Raw genomic sequence first — 23,762 nt, forward strand, 5'->3', positions numbered from 1 at the left:
GTTTCAGTATTAAACCTGCATACACCCATCCACAGGCGCTGTCTGCAGCTCAGGACCAGAATGTCTGTAATCTACGAGGTCACGCTCACCACTGGGGAATTAATCCAAGCCGGGACGGTTGATAAGATTTATGTGTCCTTGGTGGGGTCGCTGGACAGGTCCGAGAAGATACGGGTCTGGAGCTTTTTGAATTTTATGCCTGGGAGCGTAAGTATACTTTCCTTAACCGGAGAGCAGAGCTGTGACTTTTTAATAAAGGGGAACGCAAGGAGTTATTGTTGGGTCTGAAACTCCAATAGATTTCTAAGTTTATTTATTGATATTGTTTACATTATGCAATTCAATGATTTAAATAAGGAGCTTACTGTTTATTATATTGATTATTATTTATGATAATCAGCAGCTGGTTCAACAATCCAACAAGTGAAAAGTTTTGCAAAGGATCCAAGTCTACTGCAATGTGGGAATAATCACTGTTTAAGCTTCCCCGTGTAGATGCAGGAAAAGTTATTTACGCGTGTGGGTAGCGGAACTCGGGCCCGGTGCGAAGTGTTCACTCCAGCCCGAAGGTGCACTTAATTATCACCATCCTGATAGGCTGGCTCAAAGAGAGGCGAATGAGGGTCCCTGTGGTGAGGGAGAGGAGACTGAGGGTTCCTGTGGTGAGGGTGAGGAGACTGAGGGTCCCTGTGGTGAGGGAGAGGGGACTGAGGGTCCCTGTGATGAAGGAGAGGAGATTGAGGGTCCCTGTGGTGAGGGAGAGGAGACTGAGCGTCCCTGTAGTGAGGGAGAGGAGACTTAGGGTCTCGGCCTGTGGTGAGGGTGAGGGGACTGAGGATCCCTGTGGTGAGGATGAGGAGACTGAGGGTCTCGGCCTGTGGTGAGGGTGAGGAGACTGAGAGTCCCTGTGGTGAGGGAGAGGAGACTCAGGGTCCCTGTGGTGAGAGTGATGAGACTGAGGGTCCCTGTGGTGAGGGAGAGGAGACTGAGGGTCCCTGTGGTGAGGGTGAGGATACTGAGAGTCCCTGTGGTGAGGGAGAGGAGACTGAGTGTCCCTGTGGTGAGAGTGATGAGACTGAGGGTCCCTGTGGTGAGGGAGAGGAGACTGAGGGTCCCTGTGGTGAGGCAGAGGGGACTGATGAGGAGACTGATGGTCCCTGTGGTGAGGGTGAGGAGACTGAGGGTCCCTGTGGTGAGGGTGAGGAGACTGAGGGCCCCTGTGGTGAAGGTGAGGAGACTGAGGGTCCCTGTGGTGAGGCAGAGGGGACTGATGAGGAGACTGAGGGTCCCTGTGGTGAGGGTGAGGAGACTGAGGGTCACAGTGGTGAGGGAGAGGCGACTGAGGGTCCCTGTGGTGAGGGAGAGGGGACTGAAGGTTAAAGATAATTAATCTTTATTATACTGATTTTACTATTGTATACTCCTTATTGTATTATTTACAATGTAATTTCAATTTTTTAAAAGTTTTTGTCGCCTGTCTATCTGCGTGAGCATTTTGGCTGCCGAGCGTTTAGACTCCTTTTACACTTCCTTCTCCCGCTTTTTCTCTCCCTCAATGATCAATATCTAACGTGTTGTAAAATTGTTGTGAGGCGCCTAGGGACGTTTTACTATGATAAAGGCGCTATAAAAATAAAAGTTATTATTATTATTACTGCCATTATGTTATCCCTAATAAGTACAGCTTCTCCACCTCCCCCTTTTCCCTTGCTATCTTTTCTGAATATATTACAGCCTGCAATGTTTAGTTCCCAGTCCTGAACTTTTTGTAGCCATGTCTCAGTAATCCCAATGCATGATTGCCTCCAGCTCCCCTGTATTATTACTGACACTTTGTGCATTGTTGTACAGACAGTTTAACAGGTTTATGTTTAACCATCTTTTTAGACCCCTGTTCTATAACTCTATTTATTCCCTGGCCATCAATGTCCTCCTTTACTTTATTTTTTCCCTATGCACTCTTTTCCTGTTTTGTTTATATTTAGGCTGGTTGCGTTTTGTGTAGATACCTCCCCCATCATACTAATTTAAAGCCTTTGCCATCTCCCTATACCCTTTCCGCTAGGACACGGGTCCCATCCCGTGTTCAGGTGGAGCCCGTCCCATCGGTACAACTCCTTCCTGTCCCAGAACAGGTGTCAGTGTCCCATGAAAAGGAACCCATCCTTCCTACACCAACCCTTTAGCCACGTGTTAATTCTCCTGATCAGTTTGCTTCTATGCCAATTTGCACATGGCTCAGGAAATAATCCAGAGATTACACCTTCGAGGCACTGTTTTTACATTTAGAGCCAAACTCCTGATACTCTTTCAGCAGGACCTCCTCCCTGTTCCTTCCTATGCTGTTTGTTCCAACATGGTCCATGACAAATGGATTTCCCCCCTCCCTTTCCAAGTTCCTCTCCAGCTGCCATGAGATATCCTTTACCCTGGCACCGGGTAGACAACACACCCTTTGGGATTCTCGTTCTTGGCTGCAGAGAATGCGATCTATCCCCCTAATTATAGAGTCCCCTATCACTGCCACATTTCTATTCTGCTCTCCCCGCCCCAGGCTTATGAGCCACGGTGTCTTGGTCTGCATTGTGACTGCCCTCTCTGCAGTCTTTCTCCTTATCCTCACAGGGAGGGAGTACATCGTACCTGTTGCACAGGACCAGTGCCTGTGGGACCTCCTTCTCAACCTCCTCTAAATCCCCGCTAACCAGCTCCCTAACAGTCACACCCTCCCTTCCTCAACCTGTGCTTTCCTCTGGGGTGTGACTGTATTCTGGATAAAACTCTCAGAAATTCCTCCCCCTCCCTCATGTGTCAGAGTGTCTCTAACTCTCACTGCAGCTCAATGACGCTGAGCTGGGAGGCTCGAGATGGAGACGTGTTTACTGGGGACAGTCTCGCTGTCCACAAACTCCCACATACTGCACCCCTGACACACACCCTGCCCTGCCATATCTTAGTCCAGCCTTATTTCATTTATTTAATGTTAAAGTGTTTATTCAATTATTATTTATAGTTATATTAATTAGTTTAGCTAGTTAAGCTATAAATTTAATACAGGACATTATAATTTCCCCCACCTAGTTTAAAACACTATCCTAACAATCTTAACAAAACTTAATCCACAAACACAACGCCCACAGCTCTCTGTTTGGCAAGACTAGCTTGGTGTTGACACTGCAGACGTCCTATTGAGATATACCAAATATGGTTGCATGTTCCCACCTCCCCGCCCCCTGTTTCAGTATTAAGCCTGCATACACCCATCCACAGGCGCTGTCTGCAGCTCAGGACCAGAATGTCTGTAATCTACGAGGTCACGCTCACCACTGGGGAATTCTTCAAAGCCGGGACGGTTGATAAGATTTATGTGTCCTTGGTGGGGTCGCTGGACAGGTCCAATTAGTTTCGGGTCTGGAGCTTAACCCATTTTGTGCCTGGGAGCGTAAGTATACTTTCCTTAACCGGAGAGCAGAGCTGCGACTTTTTAATAAAGGGGAACGCAAGGAGTTATTGTTGGGTCTGAAACTCCAATGGATTTCTAAGTTTATTCATCGATATTGCTTACATTATGCAATTCAATGATTTAAATAAGGAGCTTACTGTTTATTATATTGATTATTATTTATGATAATCAGCAGCTGGTTCAACAATCCAACAAGTGAAAAGTTTTGCGAAGGATCCAAGTCTACTGCAATGTGAGAATAATCACTGTTTAAGCTTCCCCGTGTCGATGCAGGAAAAGTTATTTACACGTGTGGGTAGCGGAACTCGAGCTGCGGAGCTGCACAGCCCGGTGCGAAGTGTTCACTCCAGCCCGAAGGTGCACTTAATTATCACCATCCTGATAGGCTGGCTCAAAGAGAGGCGAATGAGGGTCCCTGTGGTGAGGGAGAGGAGACTGAGGGTTCCTGTGGTGAGGGTGAGGAGACTGAGGGTCTCTGTGGTGACGGAGAGGGGACTGAGGGTCCCTGTGGTGAGGGGGAGGAGATTGAGGGCCCCTGTGGTGAGGGTGAGGAGACTGAGGGTCTCTGCCTGTGGTGAGCGTGAGGAGACCGAGGGTCACTGTGGTGACGGAGAGGGAACTGAGGGTCCCTGTGGTGAGGGGGAGGAGATTGAGGGTCCCTGTGGTGAGGGTGTGGAGACTGAGGGTCTCGGCCTGTGGTGAGGGTGAGGAGACGGAGGGTCCCTGTGGTAAGGGAGAGGGGATTGAGGGTCCCTGTGGTGAGGGAGAGGAGACTGAGGGTCCCTGTCGTGAGAGTGAGGAGACTGAGGGTCCCTGTGGTGAGGCAGAGGAGACTGAGGGTCCCTGTGGTGAGGCAGAGGAGACTGAGTGTCCCTGAGGTGAGGGGACTGGGGGTCTCTGTGGTGAGGGAGAGGGGACTGAGGGTCTCTGTGGTGAGGGAGAGGGGACTGAGGGTCCCTGTGGTGACGGAGAGGGGACTGAGGGTCCCTGTGGTGAGGGGGAGGAGATTGAGGGCCCCTGTGGTGAGGGTGAGGAGAATGAGGGTCTCTGCCTGTGGTGAGCGTGAGGAGACCGAGGGTCACTGTGTTGACGGAGAGGGAACTGAGGGTCCTTGTGGTGAGGGGGAGGAGATTGAGGGTCCCTGTGGTGAGGGTGTGGAGACTGAGGGTCTCGGCCTGTGGTGAGGGTGAGGAGACGGAGGGTCCCTGTGGTAAGGGAGAGGGGATTGAGGGTCCCTGTGGTGAGGGAGAGGAGACTGAGGGTCCCTGTCGTGAGAGTGAGGAGACTGAGTGTCCCTGAGGTGAGGGAGAGGGGACTGAGGGTCCCTGTGGTGAGGGTGAGGAGACTGAGGGTCACAGTGGTGAGGGAGAGGCGACTGAGGGTCCCTGTGGTGAGGGAGAGGGGACTGAGGGTCCCTGTGGTGAGGGAGAGGAGATTGAGGGTCCCTGTGGTGAGGGAGAGGGGACTGAGGGTCACTGTGACATAGAAAATAAGTGCAGGAGTAGGCCATTCAGCCCTTCGAGCCTGCACCGCCATTCAGTGAGTTCATGGCTGAACATGCAACTTCAGCACCTCATTCCTGCTTTCTCGCTATACCCCTTGATCCCCCTAGTAGTAAGGACTACTTCTAACTCCTTTTTGAATATATTTAGTGAATTGGCCTCAACAACTTCCTGTGGTGGAGAATTGCACAGGTTCACCACTCTCTGGGTGAAGTAGTTTCTCCTCATCTCAGCCCTAAATGGCTTACCCCTTATCCTTAGACTGTGACCCCTGTTTCTGGACTTCCCCAACCTTGGGAACATTCTTCCTGCATCTAACCTGTCTAAACCTGTCAGAATTTTAAACATTTCTATGAGATCCCCTCTCATTCTTCTGAATTCCAGTGAATACAAGCCCAGTTGATCCAGTCTTTCTTGATATGTCAGTCCGTCCATCCCAGGAATCAGTCTGGTAAGTCTTCGCTGCACTCCCTCAATAGCAAGAGTGTCCTTCCTCAAGTTAGGAGACCAAAACTGTACACAATACTCCAGGTGTGGCCTCACCAAGGCCCTGTACAACTGTAGTAACACCTCCCTGCCCCTGTACTCAAATCCCCTCGCTATGAAGGCCAACATGCCATTTGCTTTCTTAACCGCCTGCTGTACCTGCATGCCAACCTTCAATGACTGATGTACCATGACACCCAGGTCTCGGTGCACCTCCCCTTTTCCTAATCTGTCACCATTCAGATAATAGTCTGTCTCTCTGTTTTTACCACCAAAGTGGATAACCTCACATTTATCCACATTATACTTCATCTGCCATGCATTTGCCCACTCACCTAACCTATCCAAGTCACTCTGCGGCCTCATAGCATCCTCCTTGCAGCTCACACTGCCACCGATTTAGTGTCATCCGCAAATTTGGAGATACTACATTTAATCCCCTCGTCTAAATCATTAATGTACAGTGTAAACAGCTGGGGCCCCAGCATAGAACCTTGCGGTACCCCACTAGTCACTGCCTGCCATTCTGAAAAGTACCCATTTATTCCTACTCTTTGCTTCTTGTCTGCCAACCAGTTCTCAATCCACGTCAACACACTACCCCCAATCCCATGTGCTTTAACTTTGCACATTAATCTCTTGTGTGGGACCTTGTTGAAGGCTTTCTGAAAGTCCAAATATATCACATAACTGGTTCTCCCTTGTCCACTCTACTGGAAACATCCTCAAAAAATTCCAGAAGATTTGTCAAGCATGATTTCCCTTTCACAAATCCATGCTGACTTGGACCTATCATGTCACCCCTTTCCAAATGCGCTGCTATGACATCCTTAATAATTGATTCCATCATTTTACCCACTACCGATGTCAGGCTGACCGGTCTATAATTCCCTGTTTTCTCTCTCCTTTTTTAAAAATTGGGGTTACATTGGCTACCCTCCACTCCATAGGAACTGATCCAGAGCCTATGGAATGTTGGAAAATGACTGTCAATGCATCCGCTATTTCCACGGCCACCTCCTTAAGTACTCTGGGATGCAGTCCATCAGGCCCTGGGGATTTAATCCCATCAATTTCCCCAACACAATTTCCCGACTAATAAGGATTCCCCTCAGTTTCTCCTTTTTATTAGACCATCTGACCCCTTTTATATCCGGAAGGTTGTTTGTGTCCTCCTTAGTGAATGCCAAACCAAAGTACTTGTTCAATTGGTCTGCCATTTCTTTGTTCCCCGTTGTGACTTCCCCTGATTCTGACTGCAGGGGACCTACGTTTGTCTTTACTAATCTTTTTCTCTTTACATATCTATAGAAGCTTTTGCAGTCCGTCGTCATGTTCCCTGCAAGCTTCCTCTCGTACTCTATTTTCCCTGCCCTAATCAAACCCTTTGTCCTCCTCTGCTGAGTTCTAAATTTCTCCCAGTCCCCGGGTTCACTGCTATTTCTGGCCAATTTGTGTGCCACTTCCTTGGCTTTAATACTATCCCTGATTTCCCTTGATAGCCACGGTTGAGCCACCTTCCCTTTTTTATTTTTACGCCAGACAGGGATGTACAATTGTTGTAGTTCATCCATGCGGTCTCTAAATGTCTGCCATTGCCCATCCACTGTCAACCCCTTAAGTATCATTCGCCAATCTATCCTAGCCAATTCACGCCTCATACCTTCAAAGTTACCCTTCTTTAAGTTCTTGACCATGGTCTCTGAATTAACTGTTTCATTCTCCATCCTAATGTAGAATTTCACTATGTTATGGTCACTCTTCCCCAAGAGGCCTCGCACAACTAGATTGCTAATTAATCCTCTCTCATTACACAACACCCAGTCTAAGATGGCCTCCCCCCTAGTTGGTTCCTTGACATATTGGTCCAGAAAACCATCCATTATGCACTCCAGGAAATCTTCCTCCACCGTATTTATTCCAGTTTGGTTAGCCCAATCTATATGCATATTAAAGTCACCCATGATAACTGCTGCACCTTTATTGCATGCACCACTAATTGACGAGGGTGAGGAGACTGAGGGTCCCTGTGGTGAGGGTAAGGAGACTGAGGGTCTCTGCCTGTTGTGAGGGTGAGGAGACTGAGGGTCTCTGTGGTGAGGGAGAGGGAACTGAGGGTCCCAGTGGTGCGGGTAAGGAGACTGAGCATACCTCTGGTGAGGGTGAATAGACTGAGGGTCCCTCTGGTGAGGGTGAGGTGACTGAGGGTCCCTGTGGTGAGGGAGAGGGGACTTAGGGTCCCTGTCTATGGTGAGGGTGAGGAGACTGAGGGTCCCTGTGGTGAGGCATAGTGATGGAGGGTCCCTGTGGTGAGGCAGAGGAGACTGAGGGTCCCTGTGGTGAAGGTGAATAGACTGAGGGTCCCTCTGGTGAGGGTGAGGAGACCAAGGGTCCCTGTGGTGAGGGAGAGGGGACTGAGGGTCCCTGTGGTGAGGGAGAGGAGACTGAGGGTCCCTGTGGTGAGGGAGAGGGGACTGAGGGTCTCTGCCTGTGGTGAGGGAGAGGAGATTCAGGGTCCCAGTGGTTAGGGTGAGGAGACTGAGGGTCCCTGTGGTGAGGGTGAGGAGACTGAGGGTCCCTGCGGTGAGGGAGAGGAGACTGAAGGGTCCCTATGGTGAGGGAGAGGAGACTGAGGGTCCCTGTGGTGAGGGAGAGGAGACTGAGGGTCCCTATGGTGAGGGAGAGGAGACTGAGTATCTCTGTGGTGAGGGAGACTGAGGGTCTCTGTGGTGAGGGTGAGGCGGGTACCTGTGGTGAGGGAGAGGGGACTGAGGGTCACTGTGACAAGGGTGAGGAGACTGAGGGTTCCTGTGGCGAGGGTGAGGAGACTGAGGGTCTCTGCCTGTAATGAGGGTGAGGAGACTGAGGGTCCCTGTGGTGAGGGAGAGGAGACTGAGGGTCTCTGCCTGTGGTGAGGGTGAGGAGACTGAGGGCCTTTGTGGTGAGGGAGAGGAGACTGAGGGTCCCTGTGGTGAGGAGACTGAGGGTCCCTGTGGTGAGAGAGAGGAAACTGAGGGTCCCTGTGGTGAGGAGACTGAGGGTCCCTGTGGTGAGAGAGAGGAAACTGAGGGTCCCTGTGGTATGGGAGAGGAGAATGAGGGTCCCTGTGGTGAGGGAGAGGAGAATGAGGGTCTCTGAGGTGAGAGAGAGAAGACTGAGGGTCTCTGTCTGTGGTGAGGGAGAGGAGTTTGGAATCGCCCCGTGTGTAAAACCAAATCCAAAAGCCGTAGCTCATTGTCACTTGTTTTCTTCACAGTCCAAGTCGATTAAGATTAAAAGCGAAAATGATCTTGGGGAGATCTTGCTGGTGAAATTGTACAAAGATAAACGCTTGCTGTTGCCTGAAGCCAACTGGTATCCTCAACATGTCACTGTGGAAGCATCAAACAACCAAGTCTTCAATTTCCCGTGCTATACTTGGCTCATTGATGATGACTCCCTCAAGGTCATGGAAGGAACAGGTACATTGAAGCAATTTATATAGAGAGACATTTAGGGAAGGTGCTACAATTTTGGGTTTCATAGCCAATTTTTTTCTCTTACTAACTGGAAGCTGTACCATTATTGACATCTGCCCGTGAAGAGCTCTGTGACTCCAGATTTAACCACATCCCTAGTTGCCATAATATCAATCAATGGTGGGTTTAAATGTGGCCTCGTACCACACTGTGCACTCTGTCCCAGCAGGTTGATATGACATGTGGACCAGAATTTGTTCAGACTAAAGCAGCAAGATATTTATTCTCAATTAAACAGAAATCACCAGCCTTTATTATCTCAGAGGTTTGTTGGGACATGGAATTCCCTACCAGAAACAGTGGTGGAATCAGAATTCAACACAGCTTTTAAAAGGGAAGTGGATAAATATTGGGACATGGGGAAAGGGCAGGGAAATGGGATTCAGTGACTAGCACGTTCAGAGAGCTGGCACAGGCTTGATGGGCTGAACGGCTTTTTTTAGCTGTAAAATTCTAGGGACTCAATTTTCCATAAAGCTTGTTTTTGGCATACCTGAAGAGTTATGCCCTTTTTTGGGGGCCCAAGTACGCCAAAAAAAAAATGTTCCAAGTTTCCCTGTTTGATTTCTTCATTTTGGCGCCGCCTAACCTGTCCTTTAGTTTTGGGGGTAGAGCCTTGATCTGCGCCAAAAAGATCGGGTTGCCACGGTAACCAGGGACACAATGCGGGCTGAGGCTGGAAAGTGGAACGTACAGCCAGCTCGTAACACATTAAAATATATTGCAGCAACTTAAAAACACATTAAAACACATTGCAGCAACTTAAAAACACATTAAAATACATTACAGCAACTTACCTCCAATTATTAAAGTCCCCCCCTCCCTCCCGATGCCGGTGCCGATCCCCACCACTATCCCTGGCCGAAGGGCCTCCCAGTCCACTCCCCCGCCCCTAGCCCCAAGTGCCTTGCCGGTCCCACTGCCCCGCCCCTATCCCAGGCCGAATGGCCTCCCTCCCAATCTCCGCACGTAACTATACCCGAAAGGCTTCCCCCCCACCTCCCCCCTCTCTTACCTCTCCTGCTGCTGCTGTCCGGGTATCTGCTGCACTTACCTGCGCCGATTTCCTTACCTGTGTTGATTTCCTTAACTCTCCAGAAAATTTTTCTGCAGAGACCACATACACTGGCCTAAGAAGAACTAGAGTAACTCTCAGCTGACCAAACTTCCATATCGAGACCAACGACATAGGTAAAATGAGGGATGAGGTCCAACACGAAGAATTTAGGGAGCTAGGAAGAAAATTAAAGGACCTCAAAGGTAGTAATCTCCGGGTTACCATTGCCACGTGCTAATGAGTATAAGAATAGAAGGATAGAAAGGATGAACTCGTGGCTGGAAAATTGGTGTAGGAGGGAGGGCTTTAAATTCTTGAGGCATTGGGACTGCTTCTGGGGGAGATAGGACCTGTACAAACCGGACGGGTTGCACCTTAACAGCGCCGGGACCAATATCCTCATGGAGTGTGCTGTTGAGGAGAGTTTAAACTAGCTTGGCAGGGGGATGGGAACCTGAGAACGAATTCAAAAGGGAAGGAAGTAAAGCAGAAGTTAGATAGCAAGAATCTAGAAAGCGAATCTGTAAGACAGAGGAAACAGGGCTTAGTATGTAGTAAACACGGAGGTGTTCCTGTGCTGAATGCTATATACGTTAATGCCATGAATATAGTGAATAAGGCGGATGAGCTAGGAGCACAGGTAGACACTTAGGAGTGTGATATTATAGCCATTAACAGAAACATGGCTGAAAGAGGGGCAGGTTTGGCAGATCAATATTCCTGGCTACAGGATTTTTAAACAAGATAGAGAGGGGGGTAAAAAGTGTGTGGGGGGTGGTGGGGGGGTTGCGGTACTGATTAAAGAAACTATTACAGCGGTGAGGAGGAATGATATGCTAGAGGGATCATCAAATGAGGCCATATGGGTCGAATTGAAAAATAAAAAAAGGGCGACCACATTGCTGGGCGTGTATTATAGACCCCCAAACAGTGGGAGGGTGATAGAGGAGCAAATATGTAGGCATATTTCTGTGGTCTAAAAACCATAGAGCAGTAATAGTAGGGGATTTCAACTATCCAAATATTGATTGGGACAAATTTAGTGTGGAGGGTATAGAGGGTGTGAAATTCTTGAGATGCATTCATTAAAATTTTTTTAGTCAGTGTGTAGAACGCCCAACACAAGAGAGGGTGATCTTGGATTTAGTTTTGGGGAATGAAGCTGGGCAGGTTGAAGGGGTATTAGTGGGGGAGCACTTGGGTGCAGTGACCATAATTCAGTCAGATTCAAGTTGGTTATGGATAAGGACAAAAATAGGCCTGGAATAAAAGTTCCGAATTAGGGAAAAGCTAATTTTACTAAGTTAAGGAATGATTTGGCCATAGTGGACTGGAAACAGCTACTTGTGGGTAAATCATTGTCGGAACAGTGGGAGGCATTCAAGGTGGAGATCCGGATAGCTCAGGCTAAACATGTGCCCTTGAAGAAAATGGCTGGGAAAAATAATTCTGGAGCCCCCTGGATGTCCAGGGACTTACAGGGGAGGATTAAGAAAAAAAAGGACGCTTATGTCATATATCGATGGCTAAATACTTTAGAATCTTTAGAGGAATATAGAAAGTTAAGAGGTAAAATTAAAAAGGATATTAGGAATGCTAAGAGAGAGCATGAGAAATTCTTGACCAGTAAAATTAAGGAAAACCCTAGGATGTTCTATAAATATATTAAGAGTAAGAGGGTAACTAAAGAAAGGGTAGGGCCTATTAGAGACCATGAGGGTAATCTTTGTGTGGAGGCGGAAGATGTTGGTAGGATTCTTGACAAATACTTTGCATCTGTTTTCACAAAGGAAGGTAATGCAGATACTGCTATAGAGGAGGAGTGTGATATTCTGGACGAAATAAATATAGTGAGAGAGGAAGTATTAAGGGGTTTAGCAGCTTTGAAAGTAGGTAAGTCTCCAGGCCCGGATAATCATTTTCCAGTCCTCTTTCGATATGGGCATGGTGCCGGAGGATTGGAGGACTGCTAATATAGTGCCCTTGTTTAAGAAGGGAAAAGGGAATAGGCCCAGTAATTACAGGCCTGTCAGCCTAACCTCAGTGGTGGGAAGATTATTGGAAAAAATCCTGAAAGACAGGATAAATCTGCAATTGTATAGGCAAGGATTAATAAAGGACAGTCAGCACGGATTTGTTAAGGGAAGATCGTGTTTGACTAACCTGATTCAATTTTTTGAGGAGGTAACCAAGAGGGTCGATGAGGGTAGTGCGTATGATGTAGTATATATGGACTTTAGCAAAGCTTTTGATAAGGTCTCACATGATAGACTGGTCATGAAGGTTAAAGCCCATGGGATCCAGGGCAAAATGTCAAATTGGATCCAAAATTGGCTCGGAGGTAGGAAGCAAAGGGTAATGATTGATGGATGTTTCCAGTGGGGTTCCGCAGGGCTCAGTATTGGGTCCCTTGCTTTTTGTGGTTATATATATCAATGATTTAGATTTGAATATAGGGAGCATGATTAAGAAGTTTGCAGATGACACTAAAATTGGCTGTGTGGTTGATAATGAAGAGGAAAGTCATGGGCTGCAGGAGGATATCAATCTACTGGTCAGGTGGGCAGAGCAGTGGCAAATGGAATTTAATTCAAAGAAGTCTGAGGTGATGCACTTTGGGAGGGCTAATATGGAAAGGGTGTACACATTAAGCGGTAGGCCACTTGGTAGTGTAGATGAACAAAGGGACCTTGAAGTGCTTGTCCACAGATCCCTGAAAGTAGCAGGCCGAGTGGATAAGGTGGTTAAGCAGGCATACGGAATGCTTGCCTTTATTGGCCGAGGCATAGAATATAAGAACAGGGAGGTTATGCTTAAATTGTATAATACTTTGGTTAGGCCACAGCTGGAGTACTGCATGCAGTTCTGGTCACCGTATTGTAAGAAGGACGTGATTGAACTAGAGAGGGTGCAGAGGAGATTTACTAGAATGCTGCCTGGAATGGAGAATTTTAGTTATGAGGACAGATTGGATAGGCTGGGTTTGTTCTCATTGGACCAGAGGAGGTTGAGAGGAGACCTCATCGAGGTGTACAAAATACTGAGGGGCCTGGACATAGTGGATAGTAAGGGTCTATTTCCATTGGTGGAGGGGTCTGTTACGAGGGGGGCATAGTTTTAAGGTGGTTGGTGGAAGGTTTAGAGGGGATTTGAGGAGGTGGGGGGGGGGGCTTCTTTACGCAGAGGGTTGTGGAGATCTGGACCTCGCTGCCTGGAAGAATGGTGGATGCAGAAACCCTCACCACTTTTAAGCGATGGTTGGATGGGCACTTAAAATGCCATAAGCGGCAGGGTTACGGACCTAGAGCTGGTAATTGGGATTAGACTGGATGACCTTTTGTTGGACGGTGCAAATATAATGGTAAGTACTGCAGGGAATCGAATACGGCCAGGGTGATCTTCTGGACTAGTTTCGATCGCCTGGATGGGTCGGCGAGGAATTTTCCCAGATTTCTTTCTCCCTAAATTGGCCTGGGTTTTTATCTGGTTTTTGCCTCTTCCAGGAGATCACATGGCTCCGGTTGGGGTGGCGTGTAGATGTTTTCAGTATAAGGGGTGTCGCAGTTGTGTGAGGCGGACTGGTTGGGCTGGGTGCCCTTTGCCTTTCCATCATTGTTCACAGGTTTATATGTAACCTTTAGGGCTGCTGACCAAGAGCTGTGCGGCTCTTTGCCGGCCGGCGCGGACACAATGGGCCGAAATGGCCCCCTTCTGCGCTGTAAATTTCTATGTTTCTAAATGGCCAGAATTGACGTGGGTGGCAGGTTATGCCCCCTTTGGCTGAAAAAAAAACTTACCTAAAAAAATATTAACTAAGTTATGCTGGTGCAAATTGATCGGGGAAACTGCTTTTTTAACTTAGGCCAAAAAAAGCAGCCTGCTCAAAAAAAACGGCGCAAATCACTGGGGAAAATTGAACCCTATAATTGTACAATCACGTAGGAATATATTAAATATAAACATGACGAACAAAGTCAACAATCGATTTGTTGAACTTCTTAATAACTTGCTGAAGAAATGAAATTGCTTTTATGTTTTCAATAACAAATTCCTAATTGCTGATGAAGTGAATTCAGTAAAGCCTTAACTCCACATATTAATTTCAGCGTTGGTATGTAAAGTGGAAATGAAATAAGATCCAATTTTTGCATTCTTGTATGCTTTATCTTTTAGTTTTATGTGTCCCTTACCTCTTTAGTCGTCCATTGCTGTTTCCTTTGGAAAGCAGAGCTCTTGTCCCTTAAGGGTGAATATGAAAAGCCAAAAAATAAATAATTCCATTCAAGGGTGTATGGAATTCAAACAAATTCACAAACATACAGCAGAAAATGTGTTTGGTTCACATATCAGCTAATTATGACAAAAGTTTCATTGTTTTAAATTCATTCTGGGATGTGTTAGTCCGTAGATTGGGCGCTGGTGTTGGTCCATAGATTGGGCGCTGGTCTTGGCCCGTAGATTGGGCGCTGGTGTTGGTCCATAGATTGGGCGCTGGTGTTGGTCCATGGATTGGGCGCTGGTGTTGGTCCGTGGATTGGGCGCTGGTGTTGGTCCGTAGATTGGGCGCTGGTGTTGGTCCGTAGATTGGGCGCTGGTGTTGGTCCATGGATTGGGCGCCGGTGTTGGTCCATGGATTGGGCGCCGGTGTTGGTCCATGGATTGGGCGCTGGTGTTGGTCCATAGATTGGCCGCTGGTGTTAGTCCATGGATTGGGCGCTGGTGTAAGTCCATAGATTGGGCGCTGGTCTTGGCCCGTAGATTGGGCGCTGGTGTTGGTCCATAGATTGGGCGCTGGTGTTGGTCCATGAATTGGGCGCTGGCGTTGGTCCGTAGATTGGGCGCTGGCGTTACTCCATAGATTGGGCGCCGGTGTTGCTCCATAGATTAGGCGCTGGTGTTGCTCCGTAGATTGGCCGCTGGTGTTGGTCCATGGATTGGGCGCTGGTGTTGGTCCATGGATTGAGCGCCGGTGTTGGTCCGTAGATTGGGCGCCGGTGTTGCTCCATGGATTGGGAGCCGGTGTTGGTCCGTAGATTGGGCGCTGGTGTTGGTCTGCAGATTTTGGGAGCTGGTGTTGCTCCGCAGATTGGGCGCCGGGCGCTGGTGTTGGGCGTCTGTGGCCCCGTTTTCCACTCGTCGTCCTCGCCAGTGACAAGGTACTTGGCTGGCTCCGAGGGCAGATAGGCAAAGTGGCCACCATTTCCTAACTGGTGCTTGCGCTGGGCCAGCTGCCTTATCCAGGGGCAAAGTCCCAATGCAAGAGAAAACCCATCTTTCTTTGATTTGCAATTGAAAAGAAAGTAATTTTTATCACAATTGTGTGCTGGTGATTTTTTTATTGTCCTTATCCAGCACGGAAGAGACATGAATATAACTCAGACATCCTTGAACAACACTGGATCAATGAAATGGGCGAAAGGCAAGCAGCATATCAGTGAGTATTGCAGTGATATATAAGTGTTTAGAATGAGGCAACCTTATTACACCGAGTGAGAATCACGGCATTTTTCTGCTAATGTAACTTTGAAACAGCAACTCAATGTAGAGCAGGCATCAAACTTGGGATCTTCTTATAGTTTGTGGCAAACAGCCACACAGGCTGGTGTGTGTCTCTCTGGGGTCTGAACGTCTCAGAGTGCTCAAGCACTGTCCTCTCACTTCTCGAACCATGGGTTCAAACCTGGCCCAGACAGGATAAAGATCTCCTGAATCTCATGGTTACAAATGTTTTTGGTACAGGTGGTTTGAAGCAGGTGTTGACCCAGCTAGTGCAGTAAATTTGTGCTCTTTTCATGAACTCGTCTCGTAAACTTGCCCTGGGCTCAAACTAAGGACAGGCTGATCATGGGGATTCTGGGGAGCAGCTTGTTGAGATCTGCAGTCCCTCCCCCTTCAGGATCAGCACGTTATCTGCAGCCAGCGAGTCTGAACCTCGAAGTGACGTCATTAAGGTCAAGAGGCAGGAACTAAAGTCACAAAGGTCAAGAGACGCATGCATGACCTTTGGATAACCCCTGCTCCCAATGGCCGCCAAACCTCTACAACAAGTCCCACTGGGCTGGACACCAGGATTTCCTGCCTGCAAAAAAAGACAAAAAGTCTGTCAGTGAGGGACAAGTGTCTTGTCTGCAAAGAGTTTGGTGCTGGTCGGTGCCAGGGACCCAGGTCTAACCCTTCAGGGCTGACTATCAAACGGCAGGTGTCAAGTCACCAGCATTGAGCTGGGGTGGCTGAAGTGGAGAAGGGAGCCCCGTACATGCCTGATGTATACGCTCATATATGGAGATTAAATAGATTGGTGTATTCCGTGTGGTGTCCCGGTGTGAAGTCATGAGTAATGTAAATGCTGTAGCACCTTCCATGTCAATCTATGATTGCCAGATAGATAATAGTAACTGCTCTTAGGCTGAACACCCCCCTCCACTCACCTCTATCCTGGTTGGAAGAGTCAGATGTGAAATTACTTTATAAAGTTTCACCTCAGTTCTCTATTGGCACAGATGTGCCTCGGAGATGTTATAAAGGGGGCACAATTTGATAGCGCCCCATTTTGAAGTTAACTATTAACTTTTTGAAAAATTAGCGTCTGGCGAAATGGCTTGTAAAATTGTTGGAAATGGGGCATTTTCGCCCCAGGAGTGAAGGGGGGCAGTAAATGAGGCTGCCCATGTCCTAACTCGCACTGAGTCCAGCTCACCCATCATCCCCTGTGCTTGCTGACCTCCATTGGCTCCCGGTTAAGCAACCCCTCAATTTCAAAAATCTCGTCCTTGTTTACAAATCCCTCCATGGCCCTCGCTCCCTCCCTATCTCTGATTTCCTTTAACCCCCACAAACACACTCCTGCGCTCCTCAAATTTTGCCTTCTTGAGAATCCCTGATTGTAATCGTGCTTTCTGTTGCCTGGGCCCCAAGCTCTGGAATTCCTTCCCTAAACCTGTCTACCTCATTCCTCCTGTAAGACGCTCCTTAAAATCTACTTCTTTGACTGAGCTTTTGGTCACCTGCCATAATTTCTTCATACGTGGCTTGGTTTCAAATGTTTGTCTTATAACACTGCTGTGAAGCGCCTTGCGATGTTTTACTACGTTAATGAAGCTATATAAATACACGTTGTTGTTGTTATCTAACCCGTGATGTCCCTGCCCTGGGAGTGTTTGATGGGACAGTGTAGAGAGAGCTTTACTCTGTATCTAACCCGTGCTGTACCTGCCCTGGGAGTGTTTGATAGGGTAGTGTAGAGAGTCCTGCCCTGGGAGTTCTATGCTTGGTGCTGATACCTAGTGCAAACACTGAAAGGTATTCCATTCTCTAGCATAACATCACTCAACTTAATAAGCAGTGGTATTACACCAAAAATATCGATTGCATAGTTGATTTTTTATATTGAATACCTTTGTCTTGCTATTTCAGGTGGAGCACGTATGCACCTGGAATTCCTAGATGTATCAATGCAGAAACTATCAAGGATTTGCCCAAAGATGCACGTTTTACAGTTGAGAGGATAATTGGAATATTCTTCAATGTTGATGATGCGTAAGTATTGTTTAAAGTCAGAAATTCACACAACTGTGCTCAGATGGATCAGCTGATAAATGCTTTGCCCGGGTGATGTTCAGCCACAGGCACCATGGCTGTAGAAATCCACTGTAGCCTCTGTAGTCATAGCCAGAGAATCCCACAACCAACGCTCTGCAGTCCTGCTACATCCAGTCGTGAATGGTGGTGGACCGTTAAACAACTAACGGGAGGAGGAGGCTCCATGAATATCTCCATCCTCAATGATGGCGGAGACCAGTACACAAGTGCAGTAGCCAAGGCTGAACCGTTTGCAACCATCTTCAACCAGAAGTGCCGAGTGGATGATCCATATCGGCCTCCTCCTGAGGTCCCCACCATCACAGAAGCCAGTCTTCTGCCAATTCGATTTATTGCACATGATGTCAAGAAACAGCTGAGCGCACTGGATACAGCAAAGGCTCTGGGCCCCGACAACATCCCGGCTGACGTGCTGAAGACTTGTGCTCCAGAACTAGCCGCGTCTCTAGCCAAGCTGTTCCAGAACAGCTACAACACTGGCATCTACCCGACAATGGAAAACTGCCCAGGTATGTCCTGTCCACAAAAAGCAGGACAAATCCAATCCGGCCAATTACCGCCCCATCAGTCAACTCTCAATCATCAGCAAAGTGATGGAATGTGTCGTTGACAGTGCTATCAAGTGGCACTTACTCACCAATTACCTGCTCACCGATACTCAGTTTGGGTTCTGCCAGGACCACTTGGCTCCAGACCTCATTACAACCTTGGTCCAAACATGGACAAAAGAGCTGAATTCCAGAGTTTAGGTGAGAGTGACTGCCCTCGACATCAAGGCAGCATTTGACCGAGTGTGGCATCAAGGAGCCCGAGTAAAACTGAAGTCAATGGGAAGATGGTTGTGGTTGTTGGAGGTCAATCATCTCAGCCCCAAGACATTGCTGCAGGAGTTCCTCAGTGCAGTGTCCTAGGCCCAAACATCTTCAGCTGTTTCATCAATGGCCTTCCCTCCATCCTAAGGTCAGAAGTGGGGATGTTCATTGATGATTGCAACTCTTCAGATGATGAAACAGCCTATTCCCGCATGCAGCAAGACCTGGACAACATTCAGGCTTGGACTGATAAGTGGCAAGTAACATTTGAACCACACAAGTGCCAGGCAATGACTATCTCCAGCAAGAGAGAGTCTAACCAGCTCTCCTTGACATTCAACGGGATTACCAACACCGAATTTCTACCATAAACATCCTGGGGCAGCAGGTGCATGGGAACACCATCAGCTCCAATTTTACGCTCCAAGTCACACATTATCCTGACTTTGAAATATATCACCGTTCCTTCATCGTCACTGGGTCAAAATCCTGGAACTCCCTCCCTAACAGCACTGTCGGAGCACCTTCACCATGCGGATTGCAGTGGTTCAAGAAGGCGGCTCACCACCACCTTCTCAAGGGGCGATTAGGGATGGGCAATAAATGGCGGCCTTGACAGCGAGTCCCACATCCCATAAACGAATAAACAGTAATTTCTGCTGCTGAAACCCTCATCCGTGCCTTTGTTACCTCTAGACCCAACTATTCAACACTCTCCTGGCTGGCCTCCCACCTTGCACTCTCCATAAACTTGAGCTTATCTAAAGCTCTGCTGCCCCGTGTCCTAACTCGCACCAAGTCCTGTTCACTCATCACCCCCTGTGCTCGCTGCCCCGTGTCCTAACTCGCACCGAGTCTCGCTCACCCATCATCCGGTGTGCTCGCTGCCCCGTGTCCTAACTCGCACCGAGTTCCATTCACCCATCACCCCCTGTGCTCGCTGCCCCGTGTCCTAACTCGCACCGAGTCCCGCTCACCCATCACCCCCTGTGCTCGCTGCCCCCTGCCCCCGTGTCCTAACTTGCACCGAGTCCCGCTCACCCATCATCCGGTGTGCTCGCTGCCCCGTGTCCTAACATCGCACCGAGTCCCATTCACCCATCACCCCCTGTCCTTGCTGACCTATATTGGCTGACCCACATCAATTTTAAAATTCTCATCCTTGTTTTCAAATCCCTCCATGGCCCTCGCCCTTCCAGATCTCAGTAAGCCCTGCGATTCTGGCCTCTTGCGCATCTGTGATTTTAATTGGTCCACCATTGGTGGCCATGCCTTCAGCTGCCTAAGCTCTGGAATTCCCTCCCTAAATCTCACCCCTCTCCACCTCTCTTCTCCTTTAAAACGCTCCTTAAAACCTACCTCTGACTAACGTTTAAGTCAGCTATCCCAATATCTCCTTATGTGGCTCAGTATCAAACGTCTGATAACGCTCTTGTGAAATGCCTTGGGTTGGTTTACCACATTAAAGGTGGTGTGTAAATGCAAGTTGTTGCTCTATTGTTGCTGTGGCAGTACAGACCTGGCCTGTATGGCTCAATATCAGACCAGGTGTCGCATTCGCCTCCTCACTCACTGGGGCTCCTGAACTCACCTCTACCTGCAGCAGTAAAAGTTTCCACTTTTTGTTGCATTTAATTGTAACATGTTTTTGTTATCTCAGCATGTTAGAACTTGGTCTGGACCCACTGAAAATCTCAAAGAAGATATGGAATAGCCTGGATGATCTGAATAAAATGATTAACTTCAGCGGTATTCCAGGTAATACCTAACAACACCCACTTGTATTTTTAGATAAACAATGGGGCTTCACAACGAATCAGTGGATAAAAGCTCACTATTGTACCAAGTTACAGACTAGGAAGATCTCACCTTCCATCCCTGCTTGGTGCTGATTTATCTGCTCGTAGTTTGGTGCCTCTGTTGTCCCTGTGTCAGAAGATTATGAGTGCTGATGCCAACTATGAACTCGGGCACATAAGATTCCAGTACGGTACTGAGGATGTCTTTCGGAAGTGACATAAAACCCAGGACCTGGCTTCCCCCTAGCAGGGGATTGTGAAAGATCCCTTGGCACAATTTTGAAGAAGAGCGGGGGGAGTTCTCCCATGTGTCCTGGGGCCAATATCTATCCCTCAACCCACATCACTACAAACAGATAATCTGGTCACTTATCTCACTGCTGTTTGTGAGACCCCGTTGTGGGCAAATTGGCTGCTGCTTCCGTCTTCATTACAACATTGACACAGTGTGTGTGTGTTTGTGCCCGGTTGTGTCTGGATGTGTGTATGGGGCTCAGTGTGTGTGTGTGTGTGTGTGTGTGTGTGTATGGGGCTCTGTGTGTGTGTGTGTGTGTGTGTGTGTGTGTCTGTATGTATAGAAGCACAGAATGATACAGCACAGAACAAGGCCATTTGGCCCATCATGTCTGTGCCAGTTCTTTAGTAGAGCTACCCAGTTAGTCCCACTTCCCCAACTCCTTACCCATAGCCCTGAAAATTATTTTCCCTTCAAATATTTATCCAATTTCCTTTTGAAAGCTACGCTTGACTCAGTCTCCACCACCCTATCAGACAATCTATTCCAAATCCTAATCTGTTTGGTCCCGAATCAGCCATACCCTTCCTTTGATGACCCTTTTACTATTTGTATATTTATAAAATACTTTTGGGTTCCCTTTTATGTTAGCTGTGTGTGTGTGTGTGTGTGTGTATGTGTGTGTCTGGTTATGTGTGTGTTGTTGGTTGTGTGTGTGTGTGTGTGTCTGGTGTGTGTGTGTATGTCTGGTTATGTGTGCGTCTGGTTGTGTGTCTGGTTATGTATGTGTCTGGTTATGTGTGTGTCTGGTTGTGTGTGTCTGGTTATGTGTGTGGGTGTCTGGTTATGTGTGTATCTGGTTGTGTGTGTGTGTGTGTGCTGGTTATGTGTGTGTGCCTGGTTTTGTGTGTGTGTGTGTCTGGTTATGTGTGTGTCTGGTTATGTGTGTGTCTGGTTATGTGTGTGTCTGGTTGTGTGTGTGTGTGTCTGGTTGTGAGTGTGTGTGTGTGTCTGGTTTTGTGTGCGGTTGTCTGGTTATGTGTGTATCTGGTTGTGTGTGTGTGTGTGAATGGTTATGTGTGTGTCTGGTTATGTGTGTGTCTGGTGTGTGTGTGTGTGTGTGTATGTCTGGTTGTGTGTGTGTCTGGTTGTGAGTGTGTGTGTGTCTGGTTGTGAGTGTGTGTGTGTCTGGTTGTGAGTGTGTGTGTGTGTCTGGTTGTGAGTGTGTGTGTGTGTCTGGTTGTGAGTGTGTGTGTGTGTCTGGTTGTGAGTGTGCGTGTGTCTGGTTGTGTGTGTGTGCCTGGTTGTAAGTGTGTGTGTGTCTGGTTGTGAGTGTGCGTGTGTGTCTGGTTGTGTGTGTGTGTGTCTGGTTGTGTCTGTGTGTGTGTCTGTGTGTGTGTCTGGTTGTGTGTGTGTGTGTGTGTCTGGTTGTAAGTGTGTGTGTGTCTGTGTCTGGTTGTGAGTGTGCGTGTGTCTGGTTGTGTGTCTGGTTATGTGTGTGTCTGGTTGTGTGTGTGTGTGTGTCTGGTTGTGTGTGTGTGTGTCTGGTTATGTGTGTGTCTGGTTGTGAGTGTGTGTGTCTGGTTGTGAGTGTGTATGTGTCTGGTTGTATGTGTGTGTCTGGATATGTGAGTGGGTGTCTGGTTATGTGTGTATCTGGTTTATTGTGTGTGTGTATGTGTGTGGTTATGTGTGTGTCCCTGGTTGTGTGTGTGTGTCTGGCTATGTGTGTGTCTGGTTGTGTGTCTGTTTATGTGTGTGTGTGTCTGGTTTTGTGTGTGTGTGTGTCTAGTTGTGAGTGTGTGTGTGTCTGTCTGGTTGTGAGTGTTTGTGTGTCTGGTTGTGTGTGTGTGTGTCTGGTTGTATGTGTGTGTGTGTGTCTGGTTGTGAGTGTGTGTCTGGCTGTGAGTGTGTGCGTGTGTCTCGTTGTGTGTGTGTTTGTGAGTCTTTGGTTGTGTGTGTGTGTCTGGTTGTGTGTGTGTGTCTGGTTGTGTGTGTGTGTCTGGTTGTGTGTGTGTGTGTATGGTTGTGTGTGTGTGTGTCTCTGGTTGTGTATGTGTGTCTGGTCCTGGGGGGGTGCAGGGAGGTGTGATCTCGGTTGTGGGGGGGGCGTGGCAGGGAAATGTGATCCCGGGTTGGGGGGGGAGGGAGCAGGGAGAGCTGATCCTGGGGGGGCAGGGAGGTGTGATCTCGGTTGGGTGGGGGGGGGGGGGCGGTGGCAGGGAGATGTGATCCTGGGTGGTGGGGGAGGGGGCAGGGAAAGCAGATCCCGGGTGGTGGGAAAGGGGGCAGGGAGAGCTGATCCGTGGGTAGGGAGAGCTGATCCTGGGTGGTGGTGGGGGGGAGGGGACAGGGAGAGCTGATCCGTGGGGAGGGAGAGCTGATCCTGGGTGGTGGTGGGGGGGAGGGGGCAGAGAGAGCTGATCCTGGGGGGGCGGGAAGGGGACAGGGAGAGCTGATCCCGGGTGGGGGGGAAGGGGACAGGGAGAGCTGATCCTGGGTAGGGGGGAAGGGGACAGGGAGAGCTGATCCCGGGTGGCAGGGAGCGGGGGTTGCCACCAGCAGTGGCCCAGAGCTACATTGTGGGACCAGGAGGGGCACACCTGATCTCTTGCTGGGAAACAATGACTGGCCGTTACAAATCGCCCCCACTCAGTTGTTGATTGCCTGTGTGATAAACGGGGAATATCCAAAGTGGTATTAATGGGAGAATCCACTTATGGTATAAACTGTTTGGTTTCCAAAGGACTGTATCATCACGGATCCCCACTGCCATCGAATGCAGTGTGCACTGAGGTGAACGATGTGTCTGCTTTGTCCCTTACAGCGTATGTGGCGAAACACTGGAAGGAAGACACGTTCTTTGGTTACCAATACCTGAATGGATCAAACCCTGTACTAATCAAACAATGCACAGCCATCCCATCAAAATTCCCTGTTACGGATGAAATGGTCTCCCCCTCTCTTGGGCCAAACACCTCGCTCCAGCACGAACTCCAGGTAGGTGTGGTCCAACCGCACTGTTACACGGCACTCATCATTGCAGATAAACAATGTTAGAGGAGTCAGATAATACAATAATCCCAAAAGCAAAGCTTCACCTGGTTATTTCACAACTCAAGATGATTTAATAGGTTTAAACAACAACAACTTGCATTTATTTAGCACCTTTAATGTAATAAATCTTTCCAAGGTGCTTCACAGGAACGTTATCAAACAATATTTGATACTGAGCCACATAAAGAGATATTAGGACAGCTTGGTCAAAGAGGTATGTTTTAAGGAGCGTCT

The 23,762-nt window shown here is 48.4% G+C and overlaps 2 protein-coding genes across 2 annotated transcripts in view; one reads left to right on the plus strand and one right to left on the minus strand.

The window, feature by feature from the left end:
* Window positions 1–14: 14 nt before the first annotated feature.
* The window catches only part of LOC139232693 (polyunsaturated fatty acid lipoxygenase ALOX15B-like), a 50,945-nt gene continuing 27,197 nt past the window's right edge, over window positions 15–23,762 (plus strand). Inside the window, exons 1-6 of the mRNA XM_070863170.1 lie at window positions 15–207; window positions 8,708–8,912; window positions 15,379–15,460; window positions 17,440–17,562; window positions 20,098–20,195; window positions 23,299–23,471. Of these exons, the coding sequence (XP_070719271.1) occupies window positions 61–207; window positions 8,708–8,912; window positions 15,379–15,460; window positions 17,440–17,562; window positions 20,098–20,195; window positions 23,299–23,471 (828 nt within the window). The 5' untranslated portion in view covers window positions 15–60. The remainder of the gene's footprint in view (window positions 208–8,707; window positions 8,913–15,378; window positions 15,461–17,439; window positions 17,563–20,097; window positions 20,196–23,298; window positions 23,472–23,762) is intronic.
* Window positions 9,988–23,762, minus strand: part of LOC139232694 (uncharacterized) — a 103,535-nt gene continuing 89,760 nt past the window's right edge. Inside the window, exon 2 of the mRNA XM_070863172.1 lies at window positions 9,988–16,105. Coding sequence (XP_070719273.1) covers window positions 14,381–15,226 — 846 coding nt within the window. The 5' untranslated portion in view covers window positions 15,227–16,105 and the 3' untranslated portion in view covers window positions 9,988–14,380. The remainder of the gene's footprint in view (window positions 16,106–23,762) is intronic.

The sequence above is a fragment of the Pristiophorus japonicus genome, chromosome 20 (assembly GCF_044704955.1).
Source record: "Pristiophorus japonicus isolate sPriJap1 chromosome 20, sPriJap1.hap1, whole genome shotgun sequence".
Taxonomy (NCBI): Eukaryota; Metazoa; Chordata; class Chondrichthyes; family Pristiophoridae; genus Pristiophorus; species Pristiophorus japonicus.